Below are 18,532 nucleotides of genomic sequence, written 5' to 3' on the forward strand. Positions count from 1 at the left end.
ATAAAAATTTGAATCAGTTTTATCCAAGGGAAACAAACAAAACACTTGAGGCATGACTCATATGCAAAAAAAAAACCTGGCAGGAAGACTTGCTGAGAAACAAGTGGGTTGCCATGGAAACTGCAGAACCTCACTATTCCTGCACCAGACCCCTTCCTCTCATAGAGAGAGGTAAGCGACTTGGTTTCTGGGAATTCAGTGGAGCATCATCCTGTCTCCCCAAACCAACCTGTTTTCCAGGCAGAGGTCAGCTCCTAGGAGGCACTATGGAAGTCAAATAAAACTTTCAGTTTTGAAATACAAGAATAGGTTTTGGAAAGTTTTCGCTCACCTGCTTCAAATCTTGTAATATCTAAAAAGAACTATTCAAATTGTTAACTTAAGGGTGGATAATTAACAGCAGTCCATTGCTTCAGAACAGGAGGCAAAAAGAATTAAAAGTTAATGTCACATGTTTGGCATTTCATGGTCTTTCTGTCACTCCTCGCAGCAAACTTGTGGGGGTACAATGGCATTGTTGCCATTTTATAGATGAGGGAACTGAGGCTCAAAGTATTGATTTTCCCAGCATCACATAGCCAGTCAGTGGCAGACTGGAGACTGGAATTCAGGTCTGTGCCCACCCAAAGCCAATGATGCCTTTTGGACTGTGGCTCCATCCTGTCTTCTAGCACAATTCTGAAGATGGGTGAAGTATGAATCTTTCACTTTGAATGCATCCAAAACAAAGTAGGCTTTGATATTTAAGACTTCTAAGTGCTAAAAATATTGAGCTGCCCTTAAAAAAAAAAAATATATATATATATATATATATATATATATATATATATATATATATATATATTAACCACTAAAAACAACTTAGAACTGAGTCTAAAAATCATGATTTGTACTGAATTTTATGGCTGAATTCTTTAAGACAGAAGTTTCAGAAAGAATACAGAAACAACAAAAGGAACAATGGCAATGTCCTATAAAAGTTACTTAGAAATTTATTTTGATTTTTCTATAAAAAATACAAAGAATAAAAATTTCATGATTTTTTCCAAGGCATCAAATATTTCTTAACATTATTTTGCTCCTAAAGAACACTTGAAATTGGCAGTAATTTAAAATCTTATGCTAGGAAAACTTAACACAGATCAAATCCCCAAAATTTTGTATATACAGTAAAACCTCGATATAAGGACTAATTTGGGCAAGGGTGTGTTCATTAATGCTGAAAGCCCATTTATATAATAAAATAGGTTTCCCTAATGCATACGTATATTAAAAAACTGACAAATTAGTTTACCTGTTTTCTCTTAGGTAGACAAGTTTAATTAAGTATATATGAAAAATTTAATTTCACAGAAGTTTCCTACATGTATTACTGTAATTTTAAAATTTATACTGAATGGATCTAGTAAATGTGTACATTCACCAGTCTCCACAGATGGGATTGCCTTAGTGTATGTCAGAACTCGGGCGTTAAAACTGCTGCAGAAAGTGACACTGTGCGACAACAGAACTAATTACTGCTCCATGCGGTGTGATCACGTGTTCATCATTCACCAAACATTGTTTACAAACAGTGATTCTTAGATTTAAATATGTAGATCATAGTTGTAGATATGTAATATTTACGTAATCAAAATTATTTGGTTTTTTTCTAGCATAAGCCTATTCACTAAGATTTATTAAAAATAACAGTGAATAACAACGACAAAAAAATAACCTGTTAATTGTAAGCAACGCTTGGTTAAAAGCATTTTTTAATTGAGAGGGTGTTAATTTTCACCTGACATACAGACTGGAAATTTTGTCCATTAAATACTTTAAGTCCGTTAAATCGAGGGTTTACTGTACTGTATTTTCCAAAAGCATCCTTTGAGGATTTAGAGCAGGGGTGGGACACTTTTTTTCTTCCAAGAGCCATTTGAATATTTATTAACATCATTTGCAGGCCACACAAAATTATCAACTTAAAAATTATCCTGCTATATTTGGTCAAACATTTAATTAACTCACCCCTAATGCCTTGGCAGGGCCAGACCAAATTATTTCTCCAGCCTTATATGGCCTGTGGGCAGGGCATTCTCCACCCGATTTAGAGATTCAATGAAGCTGCAGTGAACTATTTCAGTCCTTAAACCCAGATAAATCGTCTGTGGGGCCAGCTGTCTTTACCATGAAGAATCTGTAACAGATATACCAGGACTACAGGAGAGACTATTGGATCACTATTTTCATAAGTTCTGACCCCTTTTCAACCACCAGATAGTTATTTGCTAAAGCTACCACTCCCGGCAAGGTAGAACAATTTCCAAGTAGTAAAAGATAAAGTAAAAGCTATACAAAGAATTTTTTAGGACCTTCTTTATCTTTCAGAGGGTGTGAGAGTAATTGGGAAATAAGTTGATTAAGTGTGGGTAGATTTTATTTTGGAGGAACAGAGTGGCAGACTCTTAACAGATAAAATGAATAGCAGAAGCAGCCATGGAGGCCCAGCCACTGTATCAGAAGTCCTCCATGATGAAAGGAGTGAGGCCGGCAAGAGCACTCACATCTATAGCAAACCTGAGGCCTCCGAGCTTGATTCTGATGGGGTCATGAAGGAGCGCAGGATAATAAAGCTTCCAACCTTTTCCTTTAACAGCTGACTAAAAGCTCAGAACTCTTCCAGTGCCCAGGAAGTGTCTGATGCCACAGGATAAAAGGAAACGCCTTGCCTTGTAGATATTCCCCACCTCCTCCCAGAGGGGAGACAAATCATTGTGTAACACTTATTTCAAAAGCATCTTAAAGCTTCCCAGTGACACAGAATACTGACAACGGTAACTTTTTTTTTTTTTTTAACCAGATAAGTCACAGCCCCATTTAACACCTATGCTCTGAATTAACCTCTTAACAGGTTAAAGGGTGTCTTTTTCTGTAACAGTCTGAAATATTAGTCATTCAGGAGGTTTTCTGATTTGCTTTTCAAATCTCGTTTTTAACAACTCCCTCGGGGTAGGAGAGTTCACATGAAGTGAAGCAACAAAAACTCAGAGCCTTTGGAGATACTATACACCAAGAAGATTCTGCCAAACCATAAAAAGTGTGAAGCGCAACAAATGTCCAATTTCCCTCAGGACATAGCCAGTAGGTTTGCTTTTTTGAAGTACCAAATCTAGTTCTAGCCACAAACTGGGTTTATAGCGTGCCTGCTTTGGAGGGTATGTATGGGCTTCGTCTGTCTTGGCAATACAGCACCGATTAGACAGCTGATAAAGGTGGCCCTTTAGTATCAAGGGAGCAGCTAGTGGTGTGGCAGAGCCTGGACTCATCTCCAAGGAGCAGAGGCAGAAGCGGGTAAGGCAGCAGGTCTCTGAGTGTCACCTCGGGATCTGAAGACACCAGCTGGATGGAGCATGTGACCCAGCCACGCTGTCCCAGGAGAAGGGGGACACAAGCGGGAGAACGCCTGTCATGCTGCCAGATAGGAGCTGCCTTCTGCCCATCAAAGCTGCTCACGGGCAAGAAAGGGGTGGAGAGACGTTAACAGATGAACACCAAACCCGCCGTAAGTGCATGCTGCCAAGTCTGGCCCCTTGAAGAGTGGAGTAGGTGCAGAATCTAAAACCAGTGTGGACTCGTGCTCTGGTGCGGAGCAGGGTCAGAGGAGGGGGCAGGAGAAGACCTGGATCCTGAAACTCAAATTTGAGTGCCAGGGCCTGTTTCACTCCAGCTTTTTGGCTGGCACCCGTGTCCGAGCAATGATGATGGGCACCAGGGCCAGACAGGCGATGAAGAGGGCCCACAGAGGCCGGTAGAAGAGCCAGCCAGCAGCCACGGTCAGCAGGGTCAGTGAGGTGGCCACACAGAAGGCAAAGGCCTTGAGGCCAATGTCGACCAGGTCTCGGAAGACAGGAAACCAGTCCACTGTGGGGAAAAGAAAGGCAGTGAGGCTTCGAGGACGCCATGTTCTACGTCTCAAAAGTCAGCAGATGGTTCCTGTCTCCAGACAAGGATGAGCCCTTGATGCCAGGTGAGTGAGGGGAAGAGAGAGTCATTGGTGGAAGGCAAATACCTCCTAGTGAGGGCTGAAAGATCCAAAAGAGGGGCCCTCCCTCCTGAGCTGCGTGGCTGGGCACAGGCTGAGCCACCCGCTGCACACAGCTCCCGGGAGAAGGCACATACAAGTGCTCTGTGAACTTTAAACTACATGTTGAAATCAATCCAAAGCCAATATGAAGACTGGATGGTGTGCTCAATGGTTACAATATTTGTCACGGTTCCCCCCACCCCCCACACACACACACCAAAGGGTCACAAGTTTGATTCTTGGTCAAAGGATGTACCTGGGTTGCAGGTTCAATTCCTGGCCCCAGTGGACACATATGTGAGGCAAACAGTCAATGTATCTCTTTCACATCAATGTTTCCTCCCCCCCCCCCCCCCACCACCACCACCACCACCACCACCACTCCTCTCTAAAAATCAATGGAAAAAATTCTGGGTGAGATTAACAACAAAAAGACATTTGACTGTAACAGTGGCAAATTTTGCTGTACACACAAAATTTACTGTACACACAAGGGAGACTGGGCAGACTTTTCTGTGGGTGCCTATTTGGGCCCTTCAGCCACTCCTAGAGATGTTTGTTCATTCAGGCACCAGATTGTTACCAATTATCTCCATGCCCAGCTCTGCATGGACTGAGGGAAACAAATTAGCCTCAGCTGGCCCCTGCCTCAAGGCTCTCACAGGCCCAGTATGAAGTCTAGGATCCGGCTAAATCCATCTGGAACTACCCTGTTCCTGGCCTGTCCAGCATCCCATGGCTGCTATCCACTGGGGGAATCTCCACTGAGTTCCCAGGAGGCCCAGTGGTTTGGTGCCACTGGTTTGCAGAGGAAGCCCTGGTGCCCTGCCTTGACTACCAGATCTTGCAGGCCACCCCACGGCTCATCTTTGTCTACTCTCAGGTAGCACCCCTATTTGGCCCTCATAAGATGTACAGTTCACGTTTTATACTGTGGACCATGTGTCAGGCACTGCCTGTACCATCTCATCTAACCCATAGGCCTAACCCCTGTAAGGCTGGTATTATTTTTGTGTTATTTTTAATCCTCATTCAAGGATATATTTTTTATTGATTTGAGAGAAACATCAATGTGAGAAACATGGATCAGTTGCCTCCAATAAGTACCCCAACCAGGGATCAACCCCATAACCTAGGTTATATGCCCTGAGAATCAAACCCCCAACCTTTGGGTGTGCAGGACAAAATTCCAACCAACTAGGCCACCAAGCCAATGGAAGGCCAGTACTATTCCTCACCTCATTTTACCTACAAGGTCACGAGGCCCAGGGAGTTTAACTTGCCATAAGTCTTACAGCTAGAAAGCACCAGAGCCAGGACTTAACCGCAAGATGTCTGAGTCCTGAGCCTTAGCTCTAAGCCATGGCTCTGAGCCTTTAAAGGACAGGGACCTTGTCTGCCCTATTCATTGTAGGTTCAGGCTCAGACCAGTGTCTTGCACACTCCAGGCGCTCAGAAATTCTTCCTGAATGAATGCTTTTGTGTTGCAGGCTCCTGAAACACTCGCCCCGCACTTTGGATCTCTCCATCCTCTGAAGTCTGTTCTGAATCTGGAATGTCAGCATTTCAGATATGGAGAGAATCAGAGGAACACAGGCAGGCAGAGATTCAAAGGGCCCTTTGAAAGAGACTCCAACCTTCTCATCTTGATAGGACAACAGAGTCTCCGAGAGGAAAAAAGGCCTGTCCAGGTCACCCAGCCACGATGGGCGCAGTGCAGAGGAAAGAGGGAGGGTTCTGTTCAAATGCAGATCTCTCCTGAATGGAGCTCAGCAGTAGCCCAAGTGGCCCAGCCTGGTGCAGGGCTGAGTGCCTTTCTGAGCACAAATCATCTATCCAAAGAAAACCTTGGAGAAGTGTCCTTCCCCTCCCTGCACCTGTTTCCCCATCCATAAAATGAGGCAGGTGGCCCTCTCTGCTCTGACAGTCGGGTATTTGCAGCCAGGTCTCTCCCAAACTGGAATGGGTAAGTGGGGAAAAGGTTTCTGCTGGGGCTCAGAGAAGGCTGAATCATCTGACTGGACAGGGACTCACTGGGGTAAAGGCTCAGATGGAAAGTCCTCTGAAGTCCCGTCCTCCCATTCCTCTGATTGCAACAGTCTACACCCGCCCTTACTCAATCAGCTGGGCACTCGGTCCTGAACAGGCTGCGTCACTTGGGCAGCTACTGGGCTCACTGGTGCCAGCCTCAGGCTATGGGAGCAGCAAACTCTCCCCTATGCCCCATAACTGCTGGCTATCCCAAATCTAGCCCAAAAGTATAACAATATTTTAGTGTTTCCTGTTTGGCAAATATTTCATAAAACTACAGAAGAGGTGTGAGAGAACCGCAGCTAACACGGGAAAGAGGATGGCCCAAGGTCCAGAGCTCTGACATAAGACTTCAAGTCCCGCTCACTGCAAAGGCTGGCCCTGCATCCTAAAGTTATGGAGTACGTACTCAGAGATGGCCAAATGCCCGCTCCCTGCCCCAAGTTGCACACCATCAGGCCAGGAAAGCTGACAGGTGGTGTGAGAAGCCTGGAGGAAGCACAGAGGGCTACAGGAGGACGAGCAAGGTTCCCACCCCCGTGTCCCCCACCTACCCAGGGTATAGAGGATCCGCGTCATGAGGTTAAGGCCCATAAACATGGCCATCCAGCCAGCTGCCCGCAGGCCCCATGTCTTCATGGAGTTGCTCTTCTGTTCTCTAAGAAACACCTCCTGTAGGACAAAGCAGGCAGGTGGCCGAGGGGACATAACAAAGCAGGAGACGCTGGCCATTTCTGAACAGACCAGAGGAAGGTAAGGGCGCATCCCGCCCCCAGGTCTAAGGGCCTCCCCCGCCTAGCACAGCACAGCAAGGTGCACGCACACGTCTTTATGGAAGGTATGGGCCCTCGGGTCACAGGACAGCTCCTTCAAGAGTCCTCACCCCGCCGACGCATCTGGAATAAACTTGACCCTCCCTCCTACGACAGCAGTGCCTTTCTGGGGCCGTTTATCCACAACCACGACAGTGGGAACGTGTGAGTGTGCCTGCAGGCGCTATGGGAAATGCTTCGTGTATGGTGTCCGACTTAATCTCAGACACTGCTCATGGCATCTGGGGCCTCTCTGGTTTCCCTCCTCAGTCTGCCGGGCCATTCCTTCCCTCCTACCATCCTCTAAATGCTGAAATTCCCTGGCTGCTTCAGTCCACACTCTCTCCCAGGAGTGTATCTTTCTGGGCCTCACCCCCATGGCTCCCACAGCCTATGTGACATCCACTGCGTGTCTTGGCACATCTGACCCTGACACTGGAGTTTCCACCCCAACCTGTTCCTTGTCGTCTCCATCTCAGCAAATGGTACCACCCACCCACCTGCATAAGCCAAAACGTGGGTGTCAAACTTGGCTTGTTCCTCCCCTCACCATCCCTCATTCTGGCCATCAGCAAGTCCTGTCAACACAGGGTCCACATTTCCTCAAACCCTCTCTCACCGCCGTCAACCCCTCACCAGGGCCCCTTCAGTAGCCTCCTCCCCACGGGCCTCCCTGCTTCTGCCACCACCACCACCTTCTCCATGCAGCCCCACTGGGGCACCGGTCAAACCTCCTCCTGCCTTGGGGCCTTTGCACATGCGGTTGCTCTGCTGAGAGCATGTTTGCCCAGTTGTGCCTGGCCGGCTCCTACACATTTCTCTAGTCTTGGCTGAAATGCCATTTCTTCAGAGAGCCCACCTAGTCATTATCTATACTAATATTATGATAGCTAACTGATAGCTAACTCTTTCTGCTTACCATTTATCAGTCAACTGTCCTAAGTGCTTAATCCTTAAAATAACTTGATGAGGTAGGCACACCTATCTCTATTTTACAGAAGAGGAAACTGAGGATCTGTGAGGATAAGTGACATGCCCAGGGTCTCACCGAAGCAGTTAGCTAAGCTATGAGCTTGAGGGCATGTCTGTTTTGTCCCTATGTCCCTGGTGCTCAATAAAATGGATCATCTTCACACAACCAAATAAGATAGGAATAATTGCAATTTTTTTTTCTTAATTTCCATTTTACAGAGGGGCCAACAGGCTGAGAGGATAATCAACTGGCTCAAGGTCCTGTAGCCGCGGAAGGCAGAGCAGGGCCTGAGGTGGGGCCACCTCCGGTGCCCATGCTGTCCACATGGCACTCTCCTGGCCCCAGACTGAAGGCTGGGCAGCCTGACTCAGGGTTTCTTTCTAAGGGCCCAGGACGCCTCCTTGGCTCAGGACCTTCTCTCCCTGCTTATCAGACCCCAGACCCTGAGCTGGAGACCCAGGGTGATTGGGAAGCTCCTGCCCATCTCCAGTGTCACCGTCTCCCCTCCTGGGAGTTATCTAAGCCATGAGCCACCACTCCTCTGGGGGCAGCTCACACTGCCTCTGCCTGCAGGAGGATGGAAGCCTGGGGACAGGGCTGGCGCTCTGGGAGAGAGGGAAAGGCCTGGACAGGGCTCCCTAATATTAGAAACTACCCAGGGGGCCCTGAGAGTTGCTGGAGGAAAGGGTGACTCATGCCATGTCAGGCTGGGAGGTGGCAGCTCCACCCTGAGGTTGGTAACCAGGCTCCTGAGCTGCAGCCCAACCACACCCTAGTCCTGGCTAGAGAAGGCTGGGCCCATGCAACACCCCAGGGCTGGTGCTCAAGTGAGAGGGATGACAGCTGAGGGCCTAAGCCGACACCTGCCACTGCCCTTTTCAAGACCTTCTGGATGCAAAACCCAGCAATCCTATTCAAAGCACAAAATGTGCAGTGATACACTATGCTCAACAATGGAAAAGCTGTATCTTTCCGTTAAAGAGGAGGATTTCCTGCTTAGAGGAGAGTGGCTAACTGAACTAACTGGTACATCTTGGTACCCCTTCTCCTTGGGACTTGAGAAGCAGGACTCTCCCTCTTCCTTCTACAGAGGGGAAGGGGGGTGCTGCCCCCACCTGATCCGGAGACTCTGCAGCTCAGATCCCTCCCCTGCCCACCGAATCCACCCCCTCACAAGGGGCCCTGCCTGCTCAGAGTCTTCCTCCCTGACCACTCTCTCTGGGTGCTGGCCACACGGACACTCTTTATGTTCCCAACAAGGTGAACTCTGACCTGCCCGGACTACTTTCAGCACTGACCCCCTCCCTTCACTTGGCACTCAGCAGAAATGTTACTCAGAGAGGCCTTTCTGGACACTGTCAAAGCAGATTTCCCATCATGCCCGCTTATCTCCAAGCATCTGCCTCCCCTTCATGATACTCCCTTACTGGTTTTACTGATGAGTCACCCTCCCCCACAAGACTGCGTGCCAGTGGAGGAGTCTGATTTGCCCAGTGTACTACTGGCCATGACCTCTAGAAGTAGGTGCTTATTTAATAACCTTATTAAAAGTGGCAGGGAGGGAAACACCAGTCCCTCCATCACAGAGGCAGACAGCAGCAACTCACCTCGGCTGAGAAGTCCCCATGGTGCAGGAGGAGCAAGGTGTCCCCAGACTTGGTGGAATATGGGACTAGCTGGTCACCCCGCTGCCGGGCAATCACAGTGACCTGGTCAGAGAATTTAGTGTGAGAGCCGAGACAGTGACCAGTCCACCCCTTCACACCCCTCTACTCTGTGTGCCTACCAGGAAGTGAGTGAGACCGATGCCATCCCAGTTCTTAAACTGGGGGCAACGGATATCCTTGGATGGCTTCAGGGGACACAGACCTCTGGAACTGCTCAGAGGCATGCCTAACTGTAGAGGGAGGGTCCAAAGCCACATTCCCAACGCTGTCCACTGTGGCCATGCCCAGGGAGACCGGGAAGCCCTGCCTTAGTCTGCCCTGGAGAAGTTACATTACCACATGAGCTGGACCCAGGTCAGGATCGTCACTGCTCAGCCCGGCATAGGAGAAGGAAACTCGAACGTCTCCGACCTGGGGGGTGGAAGAAAGTGGGGTGAGTGAGGCCTGGGCCTGGGTCCATGGCACTGTCGAGCCCCTACACTCACCCTCTTTTCCCACCCCTATAGCTTTTCCCAGGTGGTTCCATCACCTAGAACTCCCTCCCCTCCAATCCATTTGGCCAAGTGCAGCTGTGGATTCCACCAAACCGAATCAGTCTTAAGCGAGAACTTGACTGCTGTGCATTCCTGGGAGAAGGTACTTCAGGGGCCCTGATCTGTACTATCTGAACTGCCCGGGTCCCTCTGTGCACCTCTGGGTACTTGGGGTTTTCACTGTGGTAGAAATAGTCTCCCCGGCGAATGATGTCCACGTGCGGGTCCTCCAGCTTGGACAGGCTCAGTGGCTTGAAGTTGTCAACTTTGTCAATGAGACCTGAGAGAAACGGTGGTTAGAGACGATGGTGTGCAATTTGAAACACCCCTGATCTGCAAACCCCTCAGCCTGACATCCTTCCCACCGCACCCTCGCACAGCCCTGCCCAGCGCCCTCCTGGCTCATTCTCCTCAGGGCCTTCAGCGCACGACCCCCACACAGTGCGCTTCTCCAGCCCCCGCTCTTCCACAGCTGCCCCTTGCCAGCCCCACTGCCTTTCCCTCTCCTCCAGGAAGCCTTCCCTGACCCCTCTCCGTCCAGTTAGAGTGGCCACAGCTCTGGGGATGGTCTTGGCTCTGCACCAATTCCACTGTGGCCATGCCCAAGCCTGGCTCCCAAGCTGCACGGAGACCACTGGAGGCCAGGGCTGGTGGGGACAGCTGAGCAACAGAGCAGATGGCAGCAGGCCAAGCCCTCGATCCCAGCCTCTCCTCCTTCACTTTGGTTATTTGGGTCCTCAGTGTCTTCTCTCACACCTTCCTGGGTCAACCTCAGGGACAGAGCCCCAGGAGTTACTGTGGCCGTGATACTGCCTTGTCCCTTGAAATCCACTCTGGAATAACTTGGTGAGGAGGGGGATGAACCACGCACTCCTTGGCACAGGGCTAGTTGCCAGGTAGGGCTCAGGGGCGGAGCCCTCAGGGAGAGCCTTGGCTCTACTGCTGGCTCAGGGCCCGGTGAGGAAAGGCTCTTGGCTTCCCCTGGTGAGAACAGGCACCAGCACCACAGCAGGGCCTGGCAGTCATTCTCTGGGATAATCCAGGGGTCGGAGGAACCTGCCTGAGGTGAGGGTGTTCTACACGAGTCCCTGCCTCCTAGAGATTTGCCTTCTCTCTGACCCCAGCCCAAAACATGATCCTTGGGAAGGTTCTGGTTGATCCCATGTCCAGGGAGCAGAGCCACCTTAACCACAAAAGGGCTGAGTGCTGGAGCACCAGTGGCTAAATGGAAGCACAGAACCTCTGGGCTGGTGGCGATGGCTCACCCAAAGGGGCCACAGACTTACCTGCCGAGAGGAAAAACCTGCCAATCTGGACGAAGGGGGCTGTTGCCGTGAACGATTCCACAGCCATCGCACTGTGGGAGAGAGGGAGCTATCAGTGAAGCAGGACACCAGGTGGGAGTATCTGAGTTCCTTTGGGTTGTGCTGGGGAGGGTCCCTACCCAGGGGACTCCTGCAAGTCCAGACCAGCCAGGCAATGCAGACATCTTGTCTTTACCAGCAACTCCACCCCCTGGATGATCTCAAGTCCCCCTTCCCTGGATGAAACATCCTCATTCTGTCTCCTGTTCCCGGAGCTCATAGCCTCTTGCCTAGACCCCCTACCAGCCTGTCCCACCCCCAGCCATCAGATGGACCTTCCATGGACTTCACCCCTTTGACCCCAGCCCCAGGTAGTATCTAAGCCCACTGTGCACATTCACGTCAGGCCTGCTCCACCCCCACGTCCCTGAGCTAACCTCCCCCTGCCGAAATCCTACAGAGGCCCAGATCAAATGCCACTGCTCCTGAAAGCCCTTCCTGACTGTCCTCCTACCCCGTGGTTAACATGGCTAACGGTTAACACATGCAAATCCCTTTGGGCACTCAGTCCAGGCCTTAAATTCATGACCTGTTTGAGGGTAGCTTGTCTGGGGTCAGGGAAGTTGGGTCTCGCCTCTGTTCCTGGTGCCCAGGAGCTGTCCCACCTAGCAGCCAGTCTTGTGCCAGGGAGTGGGTGGTCATCCCAGAGCACAGTGTGGCCCACGTGTCCAACACTTTAATCAATTCATGAGGCAGAAGTAACTCAGGCCCATTACTCGGATGAGGAAGCTAAGACTGCAGGCACACCAGTGACAGCCAAGGCTGCCCTCAGGCCTGGGGGCCCAGACCTCACCTGGGGTTTTTGTGGCCAATCTCTCGGTCAAAGTTCCTGCTGTTGACGATTTCCGACCTCCATTCAGGGTCTGTTGTGGGAAGAGGGAACAGCTCAGCAACCATGGCAGCAGGGGTCACATGTCCGAGGGCCACTTATCCAAGCCTGTGACCATGCTAGGGCTGAAGGGACATCTCCTGGAGCCTCGCTGGACGGATGGGAGAGCAGGGCTCTGAGCACCAGCACCCGGGGATCCCGACACCTGGTTCCGTGCCCGTCCCCACTGCGGGGATGTGCCCAGTGTCTGCCCACAGGCCGGGGATGTGGCCCTGGAGAAGGGGGCCTATACTCACTGTAGGAGTACTTCCTCTCCGTTTTCACCTGCCCGTCTTCAGTATAATCTCTGTGGGGAAAGCACAGCAGGTCCAGAGTCAGCCCGTCACTCCTGAGACATTCCCATCTCTAAGCATCTCCAGCTGAAGCAACTTGGGACTACCTAGTCAAACTGCCCAAAAGGAGCAGGCTTGGTCTGCACCAGCCCAGACAGGCTGCTCACTCCCTGGCAGACAGCCAGCTGCAGCCCTTGAGCTCCTGTCCCGAGAAAAGTGCTTTCTCATCTGGAGCTGAAATCTGCCTCTGCCTGGCTCACACCAAGGGTCACAGTTCCTCTCTCTGGACTCAGAGATCGGGCTGTACCCGCTGCTCCAGGACAGCCCCATGGAGACCCTCCAAAGGTGCCCTGCACCAGGCTCACCCAGCCTCTCTCCACCCCTCAACTCATGGTCCAAATGGCTCAGGTAGGGCTGACCCCCACCATGGCCAATGAGGGTCTCCCCTAAGACGTCTGTTAAAACTAATAGGATGTTGGCCTAGCCGAGTGGTCGGCAAACTCATTAGTCAGCAGAGCCAAATGTCAACAGAACAACGATTGAAATTTCTTTTGAGAGCCAAATTTTTTAAACTTAAACTTCTTCTAACGCCACTTCTTCAAAATAGACTCACTCAGGCCTGGTATTTTGTGGAAGAGCCACACTCAAGGGGCCAAAGAGCCACATGTGGCTCGCAAGCCACAGTTTGCCGACCACAGGGTTAGCCGGTTTGGCTCAGTGGATAGAGCATCGGCCTGTGGATTGAAGGGTCCCAGGTTCGATTCTGGCCAATGGCACATGCCCAAGTTGTGGGCTCAATCCCCAGAGGGGGCTGTGTAAAAGACAGCCAAGCAATGATTCTCTCTCATCATTGATATTTCTCTCCCTCTCTCCCCCACCCCTGACTTCCTCTCCCTAAAAATCAACAAAAACATATCCTCAGGTGAGGATTAAAAATAATATTTTTTTAAACTTATAGGACATAAGCCAGGAGGCCACTTCTGACCCCTCATGGGAGAGAAGATGGAATTAACACATGGCACAAAATTGTTTGTGGCCTGAAACCAGTAATGCCTTCAGCTCAGGCCACTCTGCACTGGATTTCTGCCACCTCCAAACAAAAGATCACTCACCATTAACTTTGGGATAATTTGACATTTCTCTGACAGAAGACTTCATACTTTAAATTTCAGAAGTGTCACAGTGAAAGCCACCTGCATGTTACCCTGCCATCTGCACCTCCGCTACCCCCGCTGACCCTCACTCGCGGGCGCCTCACCTGGACTCCTCGGTCTCCACCCACTGGTACATCTCCACGTGCCGGCGCAGCTTCACAGCCGGGATGTGGACCCCGTAGTTTGGATCAGACAAGAGCTTCAAAGAGAAGCAAACAAACCAAAAATGAACACATAAAGAACAAAACACACACCGGCCCAGCATGCCTGGCGCAGGGGAAGCTGGACTAGAAAGGAAACAGACAGAGGACCAGGACTGGACAGGACGGAGAACTCTGCAGCTGCTTCACGGAGGACAGTGTTTCCCAAAGTGTGGTACGCCTACCCCCAGGGGTACGGGAAGAGTTTGGTGGGGATGCGCGTTGCACCGGAGTTTGGTGGGGATAGGCACTGCACCGTTAGCTGCGCCTAATACATCCTTTTTTTTTTTTTTTTTTTTTGACGAGGGGTACTCAGCGTTACAAAAATTATAGAAGGGGTACACATATATCAAAAGTTTGGGAAACACTGATGTAGGAGAATGGAGTGAAGCTGCCTTCCCCACGTTCTAGACACCCAGTGCCTGTGACATGTGCCTCACACCCTGGAAAGGTCCAGTAACCAGAGTACCTAAGTAGCCTTGCCCTAGGCACACATGCCAATCATAACCATTAAAGCACCTATTTTAAAGCTCATGCCACATGCCAGCCACTGTGGCAGGACGTTAGCTACTTAATCCCACCAAATCTTCAAAACTGGCCCCCCGCTTTGTCACAGTTTTTCTCCCCAATTTACAGATGAAGATGTTGAGACTCAGAAGTGATGGGTCCACACAGCTGCTGAGTGCGGGGTCAGTAATCACACCCGTGTGTGTCCATGCTTTCAAAATCCTCAACCGAACAGTATCTAGTGACGTGCCGCACGCCTCCAGGGGGTCAGCAACCGCCGTGAAACGCACCTTGGATGTCCGCAGGGCCCCAATGATGTGCACCAGCCTCCCCTCGTTCTCCGGAGCCACGCTGTGGATGCTGTCAGGGGACACCACAAGTGAGAGCCCCTCAGCCAGGGCGGTGGCTGTCTTCAACGCGCGGCCCTGTGAGCAAAGGGGAGTGAGCTTTAACAGCTCAGGCGTAGCCTGACGCAGCATCTCAGGGCAGCATGGCCTCAGCGAGCACTGAGACCGACCTTCCCATTGTGCAGCTGGAAAACTGAGGTCTACCAAGTGGCGGCTGAAACCCAGGTTCCTGCTTTCCCAGGCAGACCTCTTCCACCACCCCACGGCCTCCATGCTGGAGCTAGCTGCCGTTTTGTCTGCCTTGTACCCTTTCCCCCATTTTCCTCTGCTTTCTCCTCCCCTTCGCTACCCAGTCCATGTAATTTACTTGGGTGTCAGTCCAAATCACGTGACCCAGGCCTACCCAATCAGAACATTTGTTCATTGGCCTCAGGGACTGGTTCAGAGTGAACAGAGACCCAAGCCAGGACTCAGAGATCTCCCTGCAACTGTTGCTAAAATCATTTAGAAGGAGGTGGTTCCTCTGTTCTCTGGGGCTGCTAAGCTGACTGGATATTACCCTGGAATTCCTTTGCCACCACAAAGGAAGAGCCTGCCAAAAAAAATCCACAACAGAGAAACACAGGCGGCAGATGAAGAAATGGAGATTCCTAGTGACCCAGCGTAAATGCCTGGATGCAACCATGCCTGAAGCTGGTGCTGCTCCCAGCATGTCAGGTGTGGTAACCTATCCCCTCCCTTCTCGCTTACTTCGGTTGGGGTGGGATGTGTGTGTCAAATCACAAAGAATCCTGGTGAGTTCAGCATCCCCCTCTCTCTAGCGTAAAGTTAAGTCCTTATTACTAAATCCAGCCTCTGGATCTCAGCAAAGGGTCCCCCTGACGCTATGGGGACCCTCCCTCTGCACAGACAGACCCTGAACAGCTTACCTCGTTGGTAAAAATTAAGTAGAAGGAGAGCAGGAAGGTCACGAGCCCCACAAACATCCCACCCGAGGTCTCGCTCAGCCGCTCCAGGAAGCCTGGTTGGGAGTTAGTCGTAACCTTGACATGTTCTCTTCTATTACTCGTATTAGAATACTGGAGAAAGAAAAAGAAAAAGAAAAAAGAATAAAATTTAGTTTTTAAAATAAATTTCATTATTATATTTATACTCAGTTTTCATTTTAATATATTATACATGGTAAGTAAGTGTACAGTTTGATGGGTTTTGACATATACATACCCCATCTGACCAACATCCCGGACAAGATACAGAGCATGTCAATCACCCTAGAAAGTCTCTTTGGGCCCCTGCTGGCCAATACTCCCCTCTCTCCAGCTCCCAGAGTTAACTACTGTTTGCTGGTGAGGTGGGTAGAGACAGGACACCCCCAGTCCACATTCTGAATCAAGTTCCCTGTGAACAGGATGATGGAGACGTCCTCTGCTCATCCTCACTACCCACCCCTACACCGAAGGGCACCCTCCCGAGCCTTCTTCCTTCCCTTCAAAGTCATCTTGACGTTGGCTGCATAATGTGTATCCTCAGGGACACGTACCCTTCCAGTCCCAAAAGTAATGAGAGGTGGGATCAGAAGTCAACACACAGGCCCTGGAAATCACTGTGAAACCCTGGGTAAGTTACTCTACCTCTCTGATCCTGTTTATAAAATGGAGATGGTAAACAGTACCTGTGACAGGACAGTGGTTACACAGATTAAAAAATCTTGTCACCTCCCTGCTCTACCCCACCAGGGCGTGGTGGCTCCTCCCCTAGAGACACACCAGGCTACCAAAAAATTCTTCACAGCGTAGGATGGTCCATCCTGGTGGGCAGAGACCATCTGGGGTATGTTGGGCCCTGACCCTTGCCAAGGAATGTCGATGAGTTTGTGTGACCTCTAGAAGCAACCAAGACTAGGCAATAGAGGATCCCCAAATTCATCGACATTCCTTGGCAAGGGTCAGGGCCCAACATACCCCAGAGGGTCTCTGCCCACCAGGATGGACCATCTTATACTGTGAAGAATTTTTTTCATTTATTAAGTTCCTACTTCACACCAGGCACTGTTGAAAGCATAAACTTCCCAGTAACGCATCCCACTACAGAGAGAAGGAAAGCGGGTTTGCCCCCAGGTCTGTCTGACTCCAAAGCCGGCCGTTTTCAGCACCTTCCCCTGACATAACCTGCCAAGCTGGCTGAGAGACCTGGGCAAGTGCCTTCCCCTGCTGGGGGAGGTCCCCATCTGTAAAATATGGTGGTGGGGGTTCGGGGCAGATAGGAATCCACCTTTGGGGGCAAGCGAGTTTCCTGACTGCCCTCTCCACTGGCAGACCCTGGGCCTCATGGACCATCTCCGATGCCTTTCTAGGTGCGGCGTTCAAGGCCTCTAGGCCTGAAAGACAGCTCTAACGGGGGCAGAGTGGCTAGGCTGTGAGTGACACAAACTCTGCCTCACAGAGGGTGTGGGAGGCAGAGAGGATCCTTGGAGACAGAGCAGGGGCCTGGAGAGAGGGTGTGACAGGCCAGGAGAGAGTGGGGAGGACACGCCACCACAGAGGGAGGTGGAGTGAGGGAGGGAGTGTCGGGCTGGCTGGGTTCCCCAGCTGGCTCCAGAAGCACTCTCACGGAGGAAGGGAGGGAGTGGTGAGTCACCAGCTTCTCCCATAGGCAGCACCCTGGTGGAAAGGGCCACCCGATTTGTTGAATGAATGTTGGACTTAAGTAGACTGGCTCTTAAGAAAAGCTGGCTGCGGGGAGAAGAGGCCAGCGGCCTTTGGAAAGGAATCGCCTTCCATCAGGACCGCTCTAACCAAACCCACGCTAGGAGGATGAGGGGCCAGCCAGTAGGGAAGTGCGCCCTCCTACGGCCATCCTAACTCCTCCGCTCGCAGCAAGACCTGTGCCCCTCTGCAGCATCACAGCCTCGATCCACATACCCCCCTGGGGCGGGAGCTCGTCCCCTGCGCAGAAAGCCCTGTCTGTCCCTGCTGGACAGCTCCGCCTGGGCGGCACCTGCGTCCCCACCCTTCCCGCGGCCTGGCCCCCTCTCTGAGGTCCCGTCCAGCTCCGCCGATCTGGGAGCCAGGGCCCCGGCGGTAAGGGGGATGAAGGAGGGGCTGCTGGGAGGTGCCGCGCGCGAGTAGATGCCAATGCAACACCTCCTGGGTCTCCCTCCCCGCAAAAGCGCGCCCAGAGAATACGGACAAAAGGAGTCCGGAGTCTGGACAGGCTAAGAGAAACGAACAGACGGATTAGCTGCCGGAAGGTTATAGAAACAGCATGCAGAGGGAGCCAGCGGGGCGCGCCGACGAGGGTCAGTCGGACAAGCAAAATGGACCCACGGGAGGGAAGAGGCCCCGTGACGGGGAAGCTTGGGTGTGTCCCGACAGGCCAGGGGACACTCACGTTCGCGGCCATGGTGGGGCCCGGCTCGCCGCCCCGGCTTGCTCTGCTCAGGTAGGAAAGGGGTTCACGGCCAGGGTGCGGAGGGCCTCCTGTCTGCCTGGGTTGCGAAAACGCGCGTGAAGCCCAGAACCAGAGGGGGGATGTGCTACAATGTTACCGCCCCGCGATCTCCAGCCTCTCTGCTCATGCGCGCCGCAAGGACTTTTGGGAAACGTAGTCCGGGGTCAGGTACTTTCTCCACCAAGTTGCAAAAATGCATCGTATCTCACTGATACGCCTGTGTATCGCAAGGCTTTCTGGGAAGTGTAGTTCCTACTGCCGTGAGAG

The 18,532-nt window shown here is 51.3% G+C and overlaps 1 protein-coding gene and 1 pseudogene across 2 annotated transcripts in view; both read right to left on the reverse strand.

Moving 5' to 3' along the window:
* The window catches only part of LOC311632140 (protein Hikeshi-like), a 130,616-nt pseudogene that overhangs the window by 53,822 nt on the left and 58,262 nt on the right, over positions 1-18,532 (reverse strand). The window lies entirely within an intron of this gene.
* TMEM43 (transmembrane protein 43) lies at positions 975-18,470 on the reverse strand. The gene is made up of 12 exons (XM_084902629.1): positions 18,206-18,470; positions 15,745-15,894; positions 14,759-14,893; positions 13,866-13,960; positions 12,572-12,621; positions 12,240-12,309; positions 11,369-11,439; positions 10,241-10,362; positions 9,886-9,960; positions 9,490-9,591; positions 6,652-6,769; positions 975-3,903 (listed from the first exon to the last, which is right to left on the reverse strand). The coding sequence occupies exons 1-12, from the start codon at positions 18,215-18,217 to the stop codon at positions 3,701-3,703; spliced, it is 1,203 nt and encodes a 400-aa protein (XP_084758755.1). The 5' UTR covers positions 18,218-18,470; the 3' UTR covers positions 975-3,700.

This window comes from Pipistrellus hanaki (assembly GCF_964339955.1).
Source record: "Pipistrellus hanaki genome assembly, chromosome: 13".
In the NCBI taxonomy this organism is placed as follows: Eukaryota; Metazoa; Chordata; class Mammalia; order Chiroptera; family Vespertilionidae; genus Pipistrellus; species Pipistrellus hanaki.

Excerpts from the sequence above, each read along its gene's own strand:
- TMEM43 (XM_084902629.1), bottom strand. Across the intron at positions 9,592-9,885 it reads ACCTGGGTCCAGCTCATGTG|GTCACTGTGATTGCCCGGCA; the intron begins GTAATGTAACTT and ends TTCTCTGACCAG. Across the intron at positions 3,904-6,651 it reads GCGGATCCTCTATACCCTGG|TGGACTGGTTTCCTGTCTTC; the intron begins GTAGGTGGGGGA and ends TTTTCCCCACAG.